The sequence below is a fragment of the Molossus molossus genome, unplaced genomic scaffold (assembly GCF_014108415.1).
Source record: "Molossus molossus isolate mMolMol1 unplaced genomic scaffold, mMolMol1.p scaffold_m16_p_19, whole genome shotgun sequence".
NCBI lineage: Eukaryota > Metazoa > Chordata > Mammalia > Chiroptera > Molossidae > Molossus > Molossus molossus.
The window spans coordinates 9,413,095-9,433,812 of NW_023425354.1; the positions used below are offsets into that span (position 1 = coordinate 9,413,095).

Genomic DNA, 20,718 nt, shown 5'->3' on the forward strand with positions numbered 1-20,718 from the left:
TGCAATCTGATAAGCATCCCCCTCAAAGAGAGTGAAGTATGTCATGGTCAATACATAACTCTGTGCAATCTTTTTATTAAAAGGTCTTTCTTGGGCTTCTCTTTTATGTTTTTCCCAAAACCACAGTATCATAATTTGTCATTCATTCCATAAGAATTTAGTATTTTCCCTTTCTTTTATTAGGTAGATTTTGTTGTGTAAGTGGACATTTTGTGGGGACAATAATGACAACAGTATTTGCATATTCTTGTATATGTGTTTTTTAATCAGTAGTACTATCAACAACATTTACTGCATACTATGATGCCTACAATCTGAAAATTTAAATTGGTATAAGAAAAAGCTCTTAATCCCACACTACTACTTACAATTTAATTGAAGAGACAGTGTATAAGTAAAATGATATGAACAAGATGGTAGCATGTATGCAGTCCAGAGGAAAGTGAGATAATTTTGTCTGGGGCATGAGAGTTTTACAGAATAATTGGGTTTTGGTCATGTTACCTTGAAGCCAGAGTGGCAGCATAAACAGACAGAATAAATGACAGACTATCACAAAGATAAGAAATTCAGGAAACAAATGCCTTGAATAGTAGGTTAAGGCTACTAGTCAGAAGTATAACTGGAGAGTTGGGGTGAATGTATAATTTGTTGTATAGTTTGCCAAGTTTATCTTTGATCTACATTTATTTATTTGACCACAAATTCAAGGCCATTAAGAATGAATTCTTCTGATAGTCAATAATGTTGAGATGATGAAGTATGGGGCCAGGAAGGTGCTTGGGGCAGCCAGGGGACCACTCTGTCCAGTGCATGGTTCTCCCCACCACTTTGCTGTGCATCTGAAACTGGTGCAGCATGGTACTGAATGTAAACTGTGGTTAAAAAATATAAGTAAGTAAGTAAATAAATAAATAAAATGCAAAAAAAAAAAAGAGAATGCATTCTTCTGAATTTGTAACTAAAATGTTTTAGATATCTCAAGAGAAAAAATATACCATGAATAATTTTCATTACCTGCCTTCTTTAGTATTCCGGCGTAGTTTCTAGGACAGTCTATTTCCCTTTCTCCAACTCCCAAAGCCAGATTTTTAATCATCATGGATTCTGCTAAACCTCTTTGAATGTCCTATTTAATCCATATTCGGTAGAATAAATAAAACTTGATTCCTTGATCTTTTTTTTTTTTTTTTTGGTAGAGTTTACCATTGCAACTGTTGGGAATATTTGGCTTCCATTTGAGCCGAAAAACAACGATACGTTTTTAAAAAATGCATGATGTACACAGGATCGACAGGATTAAAAAATATTTTTTTTTCTTTAAATTAAGTTAATCTCCCCAAAGTCAAGAACTGTGCAAAGAAAGGTGACCTTACAGAAATCTGGAGGGGAGACTGTAACGCTGGTGTTGGGAGCTTTTCTTTACGGTCATCTTCGCCTACCCCCTAGGTCACCTTATAAGCATCGGTTTATATTTTCTGCAAAAGTAATTCAAAGATACCCTCTGCCCCAGGCCGTTCTCTAAGGTCCAGGACCTCCCACTTTCCCAGACGCTCACAGAACACCAGAAACCAAACGCATCCTCCGCGTCCAGCTGTCCCGGGTGGGGTCTGATGGGGGGCCGAGGCAGCGGTCACGAAAACGACGTCACTGCACCCCACACGCCGCCGAAAGAAGGGGCAGCGGAGGGAATGGACACGCAGTCCTGGGACAGGACCGGTCACACGCCGGGACACCGAAAAAAACGGATTCTTACAACCAGATGTGACCCGGGGCAGCAGCGACGGGGAGGGCCGCAGGCCAAGGTCACGCAGGTTCGGACTCACAGCCGAGCTCCTGTCTTCAGGACGGCTGTTTCTGCCCGTGCCGCACACAAGAGCGTGGGGAGGTCGCCACAGAAGCGCCACACGACGCGGGCGCGCGGGATCCTGGTCTCGGCGCGCCCCGCTGGCCCCGCCCCCGCGGAGCCCCGCCCCCAGGCGCGCGCCCCTCGCGGACGCGCTGCCCTCCCAGCCTGCGCCTGGGCGCGCGCGGCGGGGCCGCGGGGGCGCGCGCGTCCGCGGTCCCGTCCTGCAGGAGCCCCGCCCTCAGGTGCGCTCAGCGGGAGGCGGAGCCGGGCTTCAGCCGCCGAGCGCTTCTCCCAGGAGCGCCGCAGACCCTGCGGCTCAGGGGCACTCGGAGCGCCGCGGCGGGGACGCGCGCGGGCCGCCTCCTCACGCACTTCTCGGAGCTCCGTCCCCCGCGCGGTTTGCACAGACCGAGCGCGGCGGGGCCTGACAGCGCCGCGGCTTCGATCCTGGCCCTGAGGTGAGGTGGGCACCGAAGGCAGCGGCGTGAGGCTCGCCGGGGGAAACCGCCCCCGGGGGATGCTAGGGTCGAGCCGGGCGGCCCGCGGCGGCCGTGGAGGGGCTGGCGTAGGGTCGGGGGTCTGACGGGGGCGGGCGGCGGGCGGCGGAAGGAGGCCGCTCCCCCAGCGCCGAGGAAGCGCCGTTTGCTCCCCCGAAGGCGTTGGTATGCGGATGCCCGGGGTGCGGAGTGGGGCCGGCCGTGGGGCTGCGTCTGGTCGGACGTGGTCGTTTCCATCCTCCGGCGTCGCGAGAGACGGAACATGTTATTGCCCCCCACCCCCCAACAGCCGCATCATTAGCTTACTCGTTATTCGGGGGGGTGGGGGGCACGTAGAAGGGAGCCGGGCGAGGGCAATGCGCGCAGCTCGGGGCACGGTTCGGGGGAGCAGTACCCCGATGCCCACCCCGCAAGGGAGAGCGCCAGGCGTGAAAACACCCGGCGTCTGTGCGAGCGCAGCCGGCTGCGGGCACGGGGCTCGGCGCGAGGCTTGCCCTGGGCTCCGGGGCTCAGAGGTGCATCTGCAAAGAAATCAGCCGTGAAGAATGAAGACGGCCACTTCTCCTTTCCACCGAGAACGTTCTGGGGGGCGGAAAGGGGGAGCCACGCGCGTGTTATCTCGTGCGATCCCGACAGCGGCCCCGGGAGGGCGGGGGGCTGCCCTGGCTGCGCTGACGTGGAAAACGGGTCGCAGCGAGGTTAGGTCGCTTGGTAAGGTCTCACGCCGGCAGAAACGGGGAGCTGAGGTCCCAGCCCGCGGACGCCAGACGCTCAGTTCGGGTGTTTGTATCTTGTGTCGGCCCCCAGAGCCAGATCACGTATTTTGGGGGAAGACTCCATACCAGAGAACATCATTAGGGCAATTAGGGCTCTTGGGATGTTTGAGTCAAAAGTCACACTAACAAGGCATTAGTCCTTGTGCACATGCTGTTTAAGTGTATTTGCCGCCAAACAGGGGTTAGTTTCGGGAAATCTTGCACCCAGGGTCAAAGCAAATATACTAGCGCATTCCATGTTTATTTGAATGTCTCATTTTCCACATTCCGTACTGGAGTACGGGCCTAGAGTGCCAGCATGAATAAAACGTGTGAACTCTGCCCTTGAGTGTAATTGAGAAGAGGGTCGTCGAAAAGAATTCTGTCATGTTGCAAATGTGGCTCTCCCCATTAGCGAGCCCATTAATTGGATTAAAATGGTTCTGGGCACAAGCTTTTAGGATCCATTAAGGAATAGTATTGGCTAATTTATTATGTACCATTGCATTGTTATTTTCCCATTCAGGAAAAAATACGGTCATAAAATTTAGGTTAGATCCCATTAACAATTAGTATTTTGCTGTACGGTTACACTACCTTCAGTGTACTGTAAAATAGTAGAGAAGAGAGCATTTATAATTTGTCCCCTGTTTAAAAGGCTTCATTTTATAGTGCTTTTATTAGTTGAAAAGCCAGTGTGGGCAGGGTTTCTTTCAAGTCATCTGCCAAGTATGTACATCTCCTCTTCTAAAAAATAAATTTTAAAAGTACAGAGTGGGACACAAGTAGGATTACAGTTGTTCATGTGCAGTAACTAATACGTAAGATGCAATAACTAATAAATAATGCTACAGGAGTAGACTCTGTGTTTCATGTGCTCACAACTGTACACCTACTTTTGCCCGCCCTGGGTAGTTAATACCAGATTCCACTTAAGTTTTTATGTCTCAGGATTCTAACAAACACAGTCTTCAGGTTAGGCTGAAATAGCACATTATTGAACTATGTAACATTACCTGAGGCACAGCTGTAGGTAGGTGAGTAGGAGAGATAGTGGGGCATTTTGGAAATTTCTGATAGCTTCCCTTTTCTCAGCGAAGTAGAAATCAGCTCATAATTCGAGGGTGAAGCTGTGGAGGTTTGGGGATTTGTGATTAGTGAAATATGTGATTTCCAGGCATTTAACCAATCACGCTGAAGTATGAAAAGCCCAGTAGAGGAAATATGGGCTGCTATATATGGGTGCATAAAATAGAGTGTCTAATTTGATTTTTTGTGCTAGGTATTTCACAGCCATTTCCATTTCCCGTCTTTACCCAGTTGTCTGGGGCATACACCTGCAATCCTTTGCCCTAATTCACTTCACCTGTGCCTTTGCCATATTGCAGGTGTCCTTGTTCTTTATGCAAGTTAAGCCATTTAGGAGTCTAGCTTTTCCTTTTTTTTTTTTTTCTGCCTGGAATTTCCATTCCATTCTTTTCCAAACTCTTTCCCCCAGTTGCACCTAGCACGCTATATTAGATTTTGTCTATGTATAAAGTCAGTGACATTATCTAACTTAATTTTTGTCATTATGTTTAGTGCATAAAGCCCGCAGTAAATGTTAAATGAGTGAGCCACTTTTCTTCTTTCTTATTCTTTTAATCCATAACAGGGATCAGTAGACTTTTTCTGTAAAGAGTCATATAGTAAATATTTTAGGTTTTGCAGACCATCTGGTTTCTGTTTCAGTTACTTAACTCTGCTGTTGTAGCACAAAGCAGTCACAGACAATACAGAAACCAATTAGCATGGCTGTGTTCCAATAACACTTTATTTATAGACATGAATTTTGAATTTCATATAATTTTTACATGTCACAAAATATTATTCTTTCATTCTCCCCCCCCCCCCCAACCATTAAAAACATGAAAAAGCACTCTTTACTTGGGCTGTACAAAACAGGCTGGATTTAGCCGCCACCTTCACTGTAAAGGACTCTCAGCAAGCCTCAATAAAGTAATTTGCAGGAAGGTGATATTGGTTATAATATTACCTATTACTGTTGATGGTAGAGAAGCAAAGATAAATCAGGCAGTCTTTTTTGTCAAGGTCAAGTTCAAGATTAAGACATGTAAACAAATTAATGATGACCCAGTTTGGTAACTTCAGTTACAGTCTATTTGTTGGATGTAGATGTGGAACAAGGGAGTGATAATCAGCTTTGCTGGGGTGGACCAGGAGTAACCGCTAACAGTCATCTTTTGGAGATAGGGAACGTTTTCAGCTGAGAAGCGTTATGAGCATCTTTCAAGCTTGCTAAGGTGATTGACCACATCTCTTACCAGGAAGCTATGAACATCAGGATGATTTAATTTATTTTGTAAGACATCGGAATTCATTTCTTTCAGAAATAAAACGAATACATTCCAAATGATTTTTCCCCTAACAATTATTTCTAAAGGTCATGTACATTTTGTATTGTTTTGAGAAAGGTGAAATATGTTTCATAACATGTTAACCTAGTAGTCAGTATTTCTTTAATAAATAAATAAATTTTTGATAATTGACTTTCATATTATGTAACTTCTAGTCTTTAACTCAATTATTATTTTTTCTTTATTGATTTCAGAGAGAGAGAAGTGAAAGGGAGAGAGAGAGAGACATCGATGAGAGAGAACATTGATTGGCCGCCTCCTGCTTGCCCCCCACTGGGGACTGGGCCCACAACCTGGGCATGTGTCCTGACTGGGAATTGAACTAGCGACCTCTTGATGTATGGGTGGACGCTCAACCACTGAGCCACACCAGCCGGACTAAGTCAATTATTAACATATTAGAAAAGGAAGATGGGCTTTCCGTTTTCTTGCAATTTACTAGACTTAGTAAGGATTATTTTATCTAGGAAAGTATTCAGCTAGAAAAGTTAAATATTTGATTAATATTAGATGTTTAAAACTTATCTAATTACAATTTAATGTTGTATAGTAAACTTAACACATTCCCCAGGTATGCTGTGAAGCAATGGAAAGTAACTTTTTAAAAAAATTTTGTACCTTTATTTTTGTGTCTTTGTCATTGTTCTTTAGCAGTTAAGAATTGGTTTTGTTAAAGAGTTTTAAAAGTACTACAGTGGTAAGACTTTGAGTCAGAACTATATCAAATAATACAAATTTTCCAAAAAGCATGCTATGTTAAAAATATGCCATTAGAAGTTTTATTGTTTTTTTCAGTTAACTTGTGCTTTCAGGCATCATTTTCTAATATATGTTGCAAAAGAGAAAGTCATATGTGTTGTTTACTCAAAAAGCTGCTCATTAATGTTGTATGGTCCTCTCCACCATTTCCAACATTTCCATGTGCTTATGTGAACTATATTACTAGAGAGCGAACCCCTGGATATTGTCTGCGTGATTCTGTTCTCACAGCCATTGCTAAATGTGAGGCAGGCCAAGCATCCTTTACTGCCTTTTCCTTTAATTCTTGTGAAAACCACCAATTGCCGGAACACATTTTTAATAGCTGCTTTAAAATTTTTGTAAGATAATTCCAAAATCTTGGCATTGGCTTCTGTTGATTTCCTTTTCTTAAAAGAGTTGATATTTTCCACATGCTTCATTTACCAAGTGATTTTGGATTGTATGAGACTTTGAGTTTTGTTTTAATCCTATGGAGATATATATCTAGATATCTAGATATCGATATAGATATAGATATTTTTTAGCCTGCTGTCAACCTGGTTAGGTTCAGGCTTCAGGTTTCTACCCACATTCTGAGCTGTGGTTCTAATTTCAGTTTAGTTTTTCAAAAGCCTTTGCAATTCAATTTGGATCTGTCCTGTGTGTGCCACCCAGTGACGGGTCTGAATCTGGGCAGTGGTCTGACATCAGTTCAGTTCCTCAAGTCTTTGGTACACAGAATAGGATTAGATCTATGTATGCCTAATTTGGGAGTTAGTCCAGGAATTAATAAACAACTTGACTGTGTTTCTTTCCTGAGCCCCTTTTTGTTTGCTCTCCCTGCTGCTTTCCTCTTTTCCATCCTCCCGCCAGAAGGTTATGGTTTATTCGCATCATTGGGCTAACACTTCTACAACCACATTCACTGCATCCAGGGTCCGGTTTGGGAGGTAGAAAAGAAAGCAGTGGGATTTGGCCCTACCCTTTTGGAACCATAACTCCACTTACTGGAGAGAAAGGTTCCCCTGCTTCAGAGTTTTGGCTGCACTAGACTTTCGTTATTGCAGTCTTACACTACTATCTTGGGATTACTTGGGGACAGGGACACAAGAGAAAGTAGAAAAGAAAAAAAGATTGGTGTTCTGGTGCCTACTGTCAGTGAGTTCAAGGGAAAAAGTGGTAAGCTCATTGTTGGTTGGGTGGTAGTCACTATTCTGGTTCACTCAAGTTTCACATGCCACTATTTACTTTCCAGGGTCTTCAAATTGCTATTCCATGCATTCTGTCCAGGTAGGAGAGAAAGCTTGGAGTAAGCTTAACTCTGTCTAACCTGAGACTGGGACATATGTGTGTTTTGCCATTAAAATGGCATGTTCTTAACTCTGTGGTTCCAGTTATTTATTTATTTGTTTATTTATTTATTTTTTAAAATCTCTCCCCCTTTAATAGACTGATCCAGAAAACATGGCTACTGCAATTAGGGAGGTGGGAGTTTGGAGACAGACCAGAACACTCCTATTAAAGAATTACCTAATTAAATGCAGAACTAAAAAAAGTAGTGTTCAGGTAAGTTTTTCTTTCTTATGCCTTATTGCAGTTTATTCTGCATTCCATCTTTAACAGATGTTTATTTTACTGGATACGTTTTTATTCTAATTTTATATTTTTAGGTTTCTTTAATTTGCTTGTGAAGTAAAAAAGTTAGCCATAAGAAATACCTAAATTACCTATTTTCTGTTAAAAGTTTGATTCCTAAATTTAGTTAATTTCTGATACCAGTGCTTAATTTTGAATTTTTAGTTATGCATTTCCCAAGTTTCATGAAATGAAACGTAAATTCCACAGACAACTTTGTTAACATTATTTCACAGTTTATTCCTCATAACCTCCCATCTTTTGAACTCTGGATTGAATTGCCTCACACTACCAAAATTATGTCATATATATGCTTAATGTTTTAAAGCATACGTAACTTTAAAAGGTAACCAGTTAATGGTAATTTTAAAGGATGAAAATATATTGTTTAATGTCTCCTGAAACCAGTAGACCAATTAAATAGCAAGATGAAATAATAGATAATTCATCCCTAGTAAAGCCAACTATTGAATTTAACTGAGTTTCATTTTATAAGTAGAAGTTTAGGTATACTTAAAGCATGAGTTTTAATTTAGAATTAAAGACATTTTTATGGTGATTCTTATTAGGGATGTTTGGTAAGTTACTTTAAATAAAGTTATATATGAGTAAATTTATTATATTTTATATTAGTAATCTAAGATGTTTAAATATGTATTAGTTTTTGTCTTTTATTATGTGACTTGAATTTTATTTTTCATGTTTTATATATTTTAAATATATTTTATTGATTTTTTAGAGAGAGAGGAAGGGAGAGAGAGATATTGAACATCGATGGGAGAGAGAAACATGGATCAACTGCCTCCTGCATGCCCCCTACTGGGGATTGAGCCTACAACCCAAGCATGTACCCTGACTGGGAATTGAACCGGGACCTCTCAATTCGTGGGACAACACTCAACCCCCTGAGCCACACCAGTTGGGCTTGAATTTTAAACTATTACAGTAAAACTGAATGTAAAGGAAAATCAATATGCCTGCTGGGATAGGTGAGACGCTGAACACAATATTTCTTTTAGGATAGAATTGCTTTTACTTTTTGTACTTAAGAGCCAAATTTCTCATGATTTTTTTCTTGGTATTAATTATATTATTTGGATAGAAACCTTGAAGAGTTTTGTTGCCATTGTTATACTTCATAATCATTTCGTTTCCTTTATTATAGGAAATTCTTTTTCCACTATTTTTTTTATTTTGGTTAATATTAATTAGCATGATGCATCCAAATAAGAAATACGAAGAAGTGCCTGATATGGAACTTAACTCTATGGACAAATCCATTCTCTCTAACCTAATTCTTGGATATACTCCAGCGACTAATATTACAAGAAACATCATGCAAAAGGTTTCTACTGATCACCTTTCTAATGGTATTGTGAGCTTATATGTGTATTCTATCTGTTACAAAAAGCCTCTTCAGTATTTTTCTGCTTGCTTTATTGAGTAAATCACATTTTTAACGCTTAGAGGCATGCCCCTTCACCAAACTATAGTTATATAAAAAATATTAAAATTATTTAATTTTCTGCCTTATTTTTCTTGCGAAAACTTAATTTATATTTTTGGTAATAGGAAGCCTATTTTATATGTTTTAATAGTTTATATTTAATTCATATTTATACAGGATAAAAGATTTAAAGGACCATTTCATTTTGATTCTGTCTCATGTAATAAGATGCTGGACATATATGATAAAGATTATAAGGCAGTATCTTTTCAGATTGCCGTGCTTATTTATGGAGGTATATGGTGTAAACTGAAGAATTACTTAGCTTTGGAGACTATGTAGCTAAGTACCTAAGTATTTTTCTCAGTTTGTACTTCTCGCAAAGAAATGGAATAGAAAACTGTAAGCAGTGAGGTACTAATGAGTCTAAAGTGGCTGAGACAGAACCTAAAGCAGGAACTGGAGAAGTGACAGAAATGTTCATACTGTGGTGATTGATTTAATGAAATGCTGAATTGTAGAAAGTAACAGATGAACATATCTTGCATAGGATAGTTGTAATTCTGGTATATGTTATAACATTATTGGATAGTGCATCATTGAATAAAAGATGTTTATACAATCAGGAATCAAATAACTCCCCCCACTGACTTCTTTCTGGCTTTTTGCTATTTAATATTTTTATCAAACATCTATCTTATTGGAATATAACCTGTTTGTTGGTTTATCATATTAAGCACAAATAGCATGGATAGCCATAATAATTTAGCATGCCTGCTCAAAAAACTGATCAGAAATGTTAAGAACAAAATTCATTGGTGAGTCTAAGAGAAAAGTGTATAAACCAAAGAAATTCAGGTCAATGTATATTAGATGTTCAAATAATAGAAACATATATAGATTTTTTTTAAAGTTCTGTCTTTTTACAACAGAACTATCCAAAAGTGGGATATACATAAATACATACTTAATAACATGAATGAGAGGATGTTGAACTAATAATCTTTTTATTCAAATCAATCCTGGAGTTGCATGTCCACCTTAAAAGGTCTGGAAAATCACAATAATGAACATTTAAGTAATACTTTATAATTTACAAAGCATTTTCATATTTGCGACTACATTTGATCTTAACACCCAGATAGATATTGTGGATGAGGATATTCAAGTTTGGGGAATTGTTTACCTGTGCTCACTCACCTAAGAAGTAATAAAGTTAAATACTAACCCTACGTTCTTTCCATTTCACCACATGTTCTGAAGCTTCTGTACTAAAAACCAGTTGCTTGTAAATAAAACCTCAAGAAAACATTTAAAAATTAGGATTATCTGATGTGAAAGGAGCTGAATCATGACTACGGATTTTCTCCATATATCCTCTAAAAAAGGAACAAGCAATACTGGGTTTAAGTGGCGATTTTTATTCAGTGAAGAGTTGCATCATAGTTACTAAAAAACATGTATTTAGTGTCCAAGAAGGATTATGGAATTTTCTTCATAAGAAGAAATATTTGAAAATAAAGTATCTACTCATTTATCAAAGAGTTATTTGTATAGTTTTACTTGGAGATGGATACGTGAACTACACGTATTACATATAAAGTGTATACTCTTATTGTACTAATAACTCATGTAATTACACTGACATAATTTTATATAATTGAATGACAAATAGTGTGTATAAAATTGTACTATTATTTGGTATTTTTTTAGAAGGGCTATATTCATTTTCTTTCTTTTCTTTTTTTTTTATCTTCACCTGAAGACATTTCTTCCATTTTTTTGTTCAGATAGAGTGGGAGGGAGGGAGGGAGGGAGAGAGAGAGAGAAAGAGAAAGAGAAAGAGAAACATCGGCATGAAAGGGACACATCAAGTGGTTGCCACCCACACAACCCAACCAGGGCCGGGGACAAACTGCAACCTGCAACCGAGGTATGTGCCCTTAGTGGGAACCGAACTCGGGTCTCTCAGGACTGCAGGCCGACGCTCTAACCGCTGAGCCAAACCGGCCAGGGCTGTGTTCATTTTCTAAGAAGCTACAGCATATAATAAGTGCTTATAAAATATTACATTCATCAAATATGGTAAATTTGGTCTATTGTATTAGGTAAACTATTTTAATTTGTGAGCTAACTATATTTTTATAATATTTTATAGTCATAATTACTGAAGAATATGCAAATGAAAAAGAATTGCTCGCATCCAGTCTTTTTAAGACCAACAACTTTGTAGGTGTGTTTTTCAAAGATTTCATGTCCTACGAACTTCGCATTTTTCCTGATATGATTCCAGTGTCTCCTATTTATATGAATTCAAGAGGTAAATAGCTCCCCTCAAAATTGAAAATCAGTTAAATGCATGTTTTTGCTGCTCTTAGTTCATATACAGAATTTTAGTGGGGTTTAACATTGGCATTTTCAACTAATTTGTTCAGATAAAACTGTCAAGTGTAGCATAAAAATACATAAGAATACTTAACTACCTATCTACATCTATATGTGTAATATAAAATAAAATTTATATAACATCCATTTTAATTTTCATACATTTATATAATATTGATTACAGTAACAACAAAAATATATCTTGAACTATGTTACTTTCTAAATCTGTAGTTTTTTAACTCCATGTAATTGTTTTCACAAATGGTATATTACATATCTTTAAAACCTCAAGGTTTCCCACCAGTGAACTTTATTATTTTTATGTTTGAAACATGGAAAACAGCCTTCAATGCTTAAACCTATGAAGAGATATTATTAACCACAAACATTTGTTGAGCAATGTAGAAGTCACATGCTGAGGAACTTGTCCTTGCATCCGGAAGTGTTTCGAAGCTGATAAGTCATTGTAGAATAACTTACTTTAAAACAGAAAAATGACTTATGTAAATAACTATGTTTACAATTAATTTCTTTCCATTTGTATTCATTTACCATTCAGTATCTTAATGCATTAACTTATTTCAATAATTTCAAATAAACAGGAATGTGATATTGTTTGTCTTTGAAGGGTAATTGCTTATTTTCTTTTAAATAAATTTTAAAAAATTTCTTGTAGCAATTGAGTAATAATATAATTTTGGTAAACCTCTATATGTTATCTTCAAAAGAAGGCATTTGCAAGTCGTGCAAAATCTTATGTCTCACATTTTCCCCCATAGCTGGCTGTTCAAAATCATGTGAGGCTACTCAGTACTGGTCATCAGGGTTCACAGTTTTACAAGCATCCATAGATGCTGCCATTATTCAGGTAAATATGATAAAGGACGAAGAACCAAACCAAACCATATTTTAACTATTATGCCCTAAGTATTTACAATAGTATTTGGTTTGACTGCTGTCAAATGAATAAAATACGTAACTTATTATAACTCCTTTAAGAAAAATGATTAGGAAAGATCATACTTTCTGTTTTAATGTTTTTGAAACCCACATTTATTAGATGGTTTCTAATCATATGATTCAACATTCTGTATATCTGTTGACCATAGGTAATATTTATGAAAGATGTATATTTGCAGACTTTTCCCCTTAAATAAAAATAACTTAGTTTATTAATTTATTTTTGTTACAGATGTTTCTCCTTTTTTCCCCATTGACATCCCTCATCCCCATCCCCACCACCCTGTCTCCAGCTTTGTTGTCTATGTCCATTGGTTATGAGTACATGCATATAAGTTCTTTGGTTTATCTCTCTCCCCCTCCGTCTTCTGAGGTTGTCAGTCTGTACCCTACTTCCACATCTCTGGGTCGACCCTGTTCCTCAGTCTGTTATGTTCACTATGTTCCACAAATAAGGGAGATCATGTGATATTTGTCTTTCTCTGCTTGGCTTGTTTCACTTAGGATAATACTCTCCAGGTCCCTCCATGTCGTCTCAAAGGATAAGAGATCTATCTTTCTTACAGCTGCATAGTACTCCCTTGTGTATATGTACCACAACTTTTTTATCCATTCGTCTACTGATGGACACTTGGGCTGTTTCCAGATCTTAGCTATTGTAAATAGTGCTGCTATGAACATGGGGGTACATATATTCTTTCTGACTGGTGTTTCAGGCTTCTTAGGCTAGGTATATTCCTAGAAGTGGGATCACTGGATCAAATGGAAGTTCAATTTTTAATTTTTTGAGTTAACACCATAGTGTTTCCATAGTAGCTGCACCAGTCTGCATTCCCACCAGCAGTGTACTAGAGTCCCCTTTTCTCCACACCCTCGCCAACACTTGTTGTTTGATGATTTGTTGATGGCGGCCATTCTGACAGGTGTGAGGTGATACCTCATTGTTGTTTTAATTTGCATCTCTCTGATGATTAGTGATGTTGAGCATTTCTTCATATGTCTTTTGGCCAATTGTATATCCTGTTTGGAGAGGTTTCTATTTAGTTCCTCTGCCCATTTTTACTATTTTTTATTTTTTATCTTCACCCGAGGACATTTTTTCATTTTTTTGTTCAGATAGAGTGGGAGGGAGAGAGGAAGAGAGAGAGAGAGAGAGCAACATTGACATGAAAGGGATACATCGACTGGTTGCCACTCGCATGACCAACCAGGGCCGGGGACAAACTGCAACCGAGGTGCATGCCCATAGCGGGAACCGAACCCGGGTCTCTCTGCACCGCAGTCTGACGCTCTAACTGCTGAGCCAAACCGGCCAGGGCCCTCTGCCCATTTTTTTAATTGGGTTCTTTGTCTTTCTTTTGTTGAGTCGTATGAGTACTCTATATATTATGGAAATTAACCCCTTATCTGATGTATCATTGGCAATTATGCTCTCCCATACAGTGGGTTGCCTTTCCATTTTGATGGTTGTTTCTTTTGCTGTGCAGAAGCTTTTGAGTTTGATGTAGTCTCGTGTTCTTTTTTTTCCTTTGTTTCTGTTGCCTTAGGTGATGTATCACTGAAAATTCTGCTGCATATGATGCCAAAATTTTGTTACCTACATTTTCTTCTAGCATTTTTATGGATTCATGAGTCACATTTAAGTCTTTTATCCATTTTGAGTTTATTCATGTATATGATGTAAGTTAATGGTCTAGTTTCATTTTTTTGCATGTAGCTGCCCAATTTTCCCAATACCATGTCTTTACTCCATTGTATGTTCTTGCCACCTTTGTCAAATATTAATTGAGCATAATGTCTTGGGTTCATTTCTGGGTTCTGTGTTCTGTTCCACTGGTCTATCTGCCTGTTCTTGTGCCAGTACAAGGCTGTTTTGATTACAGTAGCTTTGTAGTATAACCTGATATTCGGAATTGTGATCCCACCTACTTTGTTCTTTTTTTTCAAGATTGCTGTGGCTATTCAGGGTCTTTTTTGGTTCCATATGAACTTTTGAAGTATTTGTTCTAGTTCTGTGAAATATGTCGTTGGTATTGTGACAGGGATTGCATTGAATCTGTAGATTGCTTTGGGTAGTATGGACATTTTAATGATGTTAATTCTTCCAATCCATGAACAAGGTGTATGCTTCCAATTTTTTGTATCTTCCTCTATTTCTTTTTTCAATGTCCTGTAGTTTTCTGCAAATAGGTCCTTTACTTCTTTGGTTAAGTTTATTTCTGAGTATCTTAATTTTTTTGCCACGATGGTAAATGGGATTGTTTTTTTAGTTTCCCATTCTGTGAGTTCATCATTGGTGTATAAGAATGCCGTCGGTTTCTTGACATTGATTTTATATCCTGCTACTTTGCCAAATTTATTAAGTTTAGTAGATTTTTGATGGCATCTTTAGGGTTTTCTATGTATAATATCATGTCATCTGCAAATAATGACAGTTTCACTTCCTCCTTTCCAATTTGGATCCCTTTTATTTTTTCTTCCTGTCCGATTGCTGTGGCTAAGACTTCCAGTACTGTGTTAAATAAAAGTGGCGAAAGTGGGCATTCCTGTCTTGTTCCTGTTCTTAAGGGAAATGCTTTTAGTTTTTGCCCATTGAGTATGATGTTGGCTGTAGGTCTTTCATATATGGCCTTTATTATGTCAAGATATGATCCCTCTATTCCTAGACTGCTGAGCGTTTTTATCAGAAATGGGTGCTGGATTTTGTTGAATGCTTGTTCAGGGTCTATTGATATGATCACATGATTTTTATCTTTCAATTAGTTTATGTGTTGTATCACATTTATTGATTTGTGAATATTGTACCAGCCTTGCATTCCTGGGATGAATCCCACTTGGTCATGGTAAATAATTTTTTTGATGTATTGCTGGATCCAATTTGCTAGTATTTTGTTCAGGATTTTGGCATCTATGTTCATCAGGGATATTGGCCTGTAGTTTTCTTTCTTTGTAGTGTCTTTTTCTGGTTTTGGAATTAGAATTATGCTGGCTTCATAAAATGAGTTTGGAAATCTTCCTTCTTCTTGAATTTTTTGAAATAGTTTGAGGAGAAAATGGGTGTTAGTCCTTCTTTGAATGTTTGGTAAAGCTCCCCGGAGAAGCCATCTGGGCCTGGGCTTTTGTTTGCTGGGAGAGTCTTTTTTTTTTTTTTTTTTTTTTTTATCCTCACCCGAGGATATTTTTCCATTTTTTGTACAGATAGAGTGGGAGGGAGAGAGAGGAAGGGAGAGAGAGTGAGAAACATCGACGTGAAGGGACACATCGAGTGGCTGCGACCCGCACGACCAACCAGGGCCGGGGACAAACTGCAACCGAAGTACGTGCCCTTAGCGGGAACTGAACCCGGGTCTCTCCGGACCGCAGGCCGACGCTCTAACCGCTGAACCTAACTGGCCAGGGCTGGAGAGTCTTGATTAACTCTTCAGTTTCCTTAGTTGTTATTGGTCTGTTCAAGTTTTTGATCTCTTCCAGTCCAGTTTTGGGAGACTATGTGAAAATAACTTAGTATAAAGAAAGCGAATATCTTTATCTTTATTATAGTAGTAGATTTTTTAAATTTAACAAACATTCATTATTTATTTGCTAAACATTATTTTAAGTTAATATTAACTTGTGATAATATTAACCAATTTAATATTTACCAACCCTATGAGATCGGTGCTATTATGTCTATTTTATATATGAAACTGAAGTACAGGGAGATTAAGTGATTTTCCAAAACTCAGTTAATTAGTGGCAAAGCTAGTTCAACCTATTGCTTTTTGGCAGTATAGTGTTTGTTGTTGTTAATCCTCACCCAAGGATATTTTTTACTGATTTTTAGAGAGTGGAAGGGAGGGAGCAGGGGAGAGAGTCATCGATTGGTTGCCTCCTGTTCATGCCCTGACTGGGGCCAGGGATTGAACCTGCAACCCAGGTACGTGCCCTTAACTGGGAATCAAACCCACAACCCTTTGATGTGAGGGCCAACGCTCTAACTGCTGAGCCAAACTGGCCAGGGCTAGAATTATATTTTATAGACATGCTTAAACCTGATCCAGAGTTTCACATTGTAAAAATCAGGAGGCCTTGAATAGAAGATCTATCTATTAGGTGTTAGACTGCTATATAGTAAAATGACATCAATAATGCTTTACTTGACAGGGTTGTTATAAGAACCAAATGAGATGACATATATAGAATTATCTTATAAATTCTCACCTATATGTAATACAGATATGTAGTATTACACAAATTCAACAATACAGAAGTTTAAGGTAAAGATAATTCAGACCATACTGGATGACTAGACCAAACAGATTTCAGTTTAGACATTTAGTTGAATTTTAGGTGGAAGTATCATAGAGCATAGTTGTTGTTATTCTAGCTATACATGTTGTACATATATATTTTAAAACAATAAAAGGACATACTATTTACTTTTATAAAAATACTATTTAAAATAACATTTTTAATGAGAGTCATTGTTTCATGGTACTAATAATCATTAATTCTTCAATTTTATAAATGACTATTTTTGTTAATATACATAAATAATTGCTTAAGGTGATAATTTTGAAATTTTACTTTCTTTGACAAATTATTTTATCAAAATTTGTATATTTGCCCACTTCACACTCTGAACTTTAATGAAAGGCAGTGTTTTACTTTATTACGGTATTGGGGTCAGTCACTTTATTTCAGATGTGTAGTTTCTTGAGGATTGTGTTTGTACTAGATTATTGAACAAATTTTTGTGTATATTTATCACATTTTGTTAAGGGTACTGTCAGAACAAAATTAATCGAATATATATACATTTTCCAATTATAGTTGAAGACCAATGTTTCTGTATGGAATGAGCTGGAATCAACTAAAGCTGTTATTATGGGAGAATCTGCTGTTATAGAAATAGATACCTTTCCCCGAGGAGTAATTTTAATATACTTAGTAATAGCATTTTCACCCTTTGGATACTTTTTGGCGATTCATATTGTGGCAGAAAAAGAGAAAAAGTTAAAAGAATTTTTGAAGATAATGGGACTTCATGACACTGCCTTTTGGTATGTTTTTAAAAGTTTATTCAGTATGATTAATATATTAAATATACAAATCTTCAGATTAAATTTTGTTATTCACCTGACTTGGTAGAAGAAATGCTGATCCTATTTTCTCACAATAATTGTCTTTCTCCTGAAATTTGAGATTACTCAACAAGCTTCAGAAATTAATTGGCTTGTTTAACACGAGGAAGGTGGCATTTGGAAAGCATATTAACATTACATGTTTAAATTTTATTTCACATCTTGTTTTAATTGATGAAGTGTGTGCCCCATATATTTCAGTTTATTTTTCAGTGCATAGAATGTATGGGGTCTTGGAAAGGTAGAAAATAATTGCCTTGTATAGCCCTCTCCCAGTATCATAGCTTGTACATGTTATTAAAAATTCAGTTAAAATGACTGAAGTTTGTATATGTAGTTTACAGGCTTTTTTCCTGAAAAGTTATTTGTGTGAATTAAGAGAAAATACAAATAATTTATTGAAAAACAGATGAAGAAAAATGTTTTCACAAGTGAGCATTTTTATACAGTGATAATTTATAGAGACATACATTTTTATTAGTAATTCTAGGTGTATTTTCCACTTTGTTGTAAGGAAATTTATTTTTACCACATTTTAGTAGAAAAGTTAATAAGCATGTGAGTTGGTATTATAGTACATTTTACAAAATTTTATTCCATTTAGTCCAGTGCAACAATTAATTAAAACACTTAATGGGATTATTGATCATGGTGTATACCTATTTTCTATGCACTTTTTTAGTGAGGAAACAGTAGCTGGAAGAAATTAGGCAAATCAATCATTCACTGCCTCAGTTTTACCTCTGTAAAATCCTTTTGATAATTTAGATATCCTTTAGTCCTATTTCAGTGATTTGATGATAGCATACATTAAATCATGATCTACTAACTTGAAAAATAAAGATAAAATAAAACTAAATACTGTGGAAATTCCATTGAGCTCTGATTTGAGGAGAAATTTTGAGCAAATATAGTGAATCTGTTGTTGATCTTCTTGATCTAACATGTGTAAATATGTAGTAATTATATTGTTGATTAGTGAGGTACTCTTTATGATTTAAAGCATCGTAAGTTATCAAAAGTTTTATTGTAACACGTCATAAAGAAAATTGTTAGTCATTAAACTCTTGTATTTTAAGAAAATCAGAAGTATTGTGTATTATTGAACTTTTGAAATATGAGATTTAAATTAATCATGAATTAGTATTTTTTGACTCTTGAAAAGATAATCACCATTTTATATTCATTTAGCTTTATATGAGTATAACTTAACCAATACTGTATTTTTAATTACTTAGCATTAATTTTCAATACATGAACATCCACAGAAATGAATAGATTTATTTAATTTTAAGAATAAAATGTCTGAAAGAAAGATGAAATTTTGTTTAAAGTAATTTGTTTTAACCCATGCTTTTAACCATAAATGTATTTTTATTCTTGTTTTAGGCTCTCCTGGGTTCTTTTGTATGCAAGTTTGATTTTTCTAATGTCCATTCTTATGGCAGTCATTGCAACTACTTCTTCATTATTCCCTCAAAGTAGCTGTGTTGTAATATTTCTACTTTTTTTCCTGTATGGATTATCATCTGTAAGTATTTCAGCTTGAAATAGGAATAAAGAATTGCCACAATATTTAATTAATATAGCAAAATCTTATTCTTTGGTTCATTTATAGTCAATTTCCCAAGAAAGACAGATTGTTACGAGGTTACTGATAAATGACTTACATGTAGCATCATTGTACCTCCATATTTTTAGGAAAGGTACAAAATAGTCTCAAGTTTAAATTTAACTTGTTTTCATATGATGTGTTTCACATGCAAATTCTGAGTCTATTTTTTCCTTTTCATATAACATGTGCATTTAAGATTATATAGTACAGGACTTTTTATTCCTTTGTTTTCCTGAAATCCTGACTGTTTCAAGTTAACTTGTATTACAGGATGATGTTGTTTAAGATGTCTCTGTAAATACAGCTCTTTGGAAGTGTTGGTATCCATTTGGTATATTGGCTGAATGCCGACTGTTAATGACCAGCCTTTGTTTTAAGTGGTTCCAGTTTCCATCCTGGTTGGATTAGGTACCCATGCTGTGCCAGTTGTTAAATATTTGACTATCACCTCTTTTCTTTAACATAATAATTTCCATATAACTCATATACTTCTGTATATAATTGCCCAGTTTTGAAATGGTTTTGTTTCATATCGATATATCAAATTTTAAAGATGGGGTCTGTATTTAAAAGCTTATTGATTTATTATTTTGTGTACACATCTAACTGCAGAAATGCATAGCTGTTTATGGTTTCCATAGACTAGAGGTGATCATGTTTGCCTACTATACAGATAATACACAGTTTTTAAATTTGTCAGCTTAAAATTTTAAATGTATGTCGCTGTTTATATAAAAATAAAATATTTTACCATAGTAGTTAGAAATTAATTATATTTGTTTTAATAGCAATGTATATGAACAGTGCGTGTACTAACCTTAACATTTATATTTTATAGGTATTTTTTGCTTTAATGCTGACACCTCTTTTTAAAAAGTCAAAACATGTGGGAATAGTTGAATTTTTAGTCACTGTGGCTTTTGGATTTGTTGGCCTTTTGATAGTCCTCATGGAAAGTTTTCCCAAGTCATTAGTGTGGCTTTTAAGTCCCTTCTGTCAGTGTACTTTTTTAATTGGTATTGCACAGGTAGGTAATATTTTTATGTTGCTTTCACTAAATATTTTCTTTCAGCTACATGCAGCTTGTTATACTACTATGAATATACTACCTCTGATTTGGAAAAAAAAAAAATTAAATTTCAACCTGAGAAAGGAATGATATTTGAATACTGAAGTACATTTTATATTGGTTTTATTTAATTTTCTCCATTTGTAATTTGTTCATTTATCTATAAGTTCTCCACTTTCAGCTTTAGTATATCTCAGCAATCTAGTTAATTGCAGTAACTCTGTT

At 36.8% G+C, this 20,718-nt stretch overlaps 1 protein-coding gene across 3 annotated transcripts in view; it reads left to right on the top strand.

Annotated features, from left to right (window-relative positions):
* Positions 1–2,202: 2,202 nt before the first annotated feature.
* ABCA5 (ATP binding cassette subfamily A member 5) overlaps positions 2,203–20,718 on the top strand; it is a 75,173-nt gene continuing 56,657 nt past the window's right edge. The window contains exons 1-8 of one of the 3 annotated variants that reach the window (XM_036268181.1): positions 2,203–2,307; positions 7,709–7,825; positions 9,060–9,264; positions 11,500–11,661; positions 12,506–12,594; positions 17,499–17,728; positions 19,199–19,340; positions 20,263–20,451. In XM_036268181.1, coding sequence (XP_036124074.1) covers positions 7,724–7,825; positions 9,060–9,264; positions 11,500–11,661; positions 12,506–12,594; positions 17,499–17,728; positions 19,199–19,340; positions 20,263–20,451 — 1,119 coding nt within the window. In that variant the 5' untranslated portion in view covers positions 2,203–2,307; positions 7,709–7,723. Of the gene's footprint in view, positions 2,308–7,708; positions 7,826–9,059; positions 9,265–11,230; positions 11,275–11,499; positions 11,662–12,505; positions 12,595–17,498; positions 17,729–19,198; positions 19,341–20,262; positions 20,452–20,718 lie in introns of those variants that run through there. The other 2 variants (XR_004960313.1, XM_036268182.1) reach the window with 2 other exon arrangements.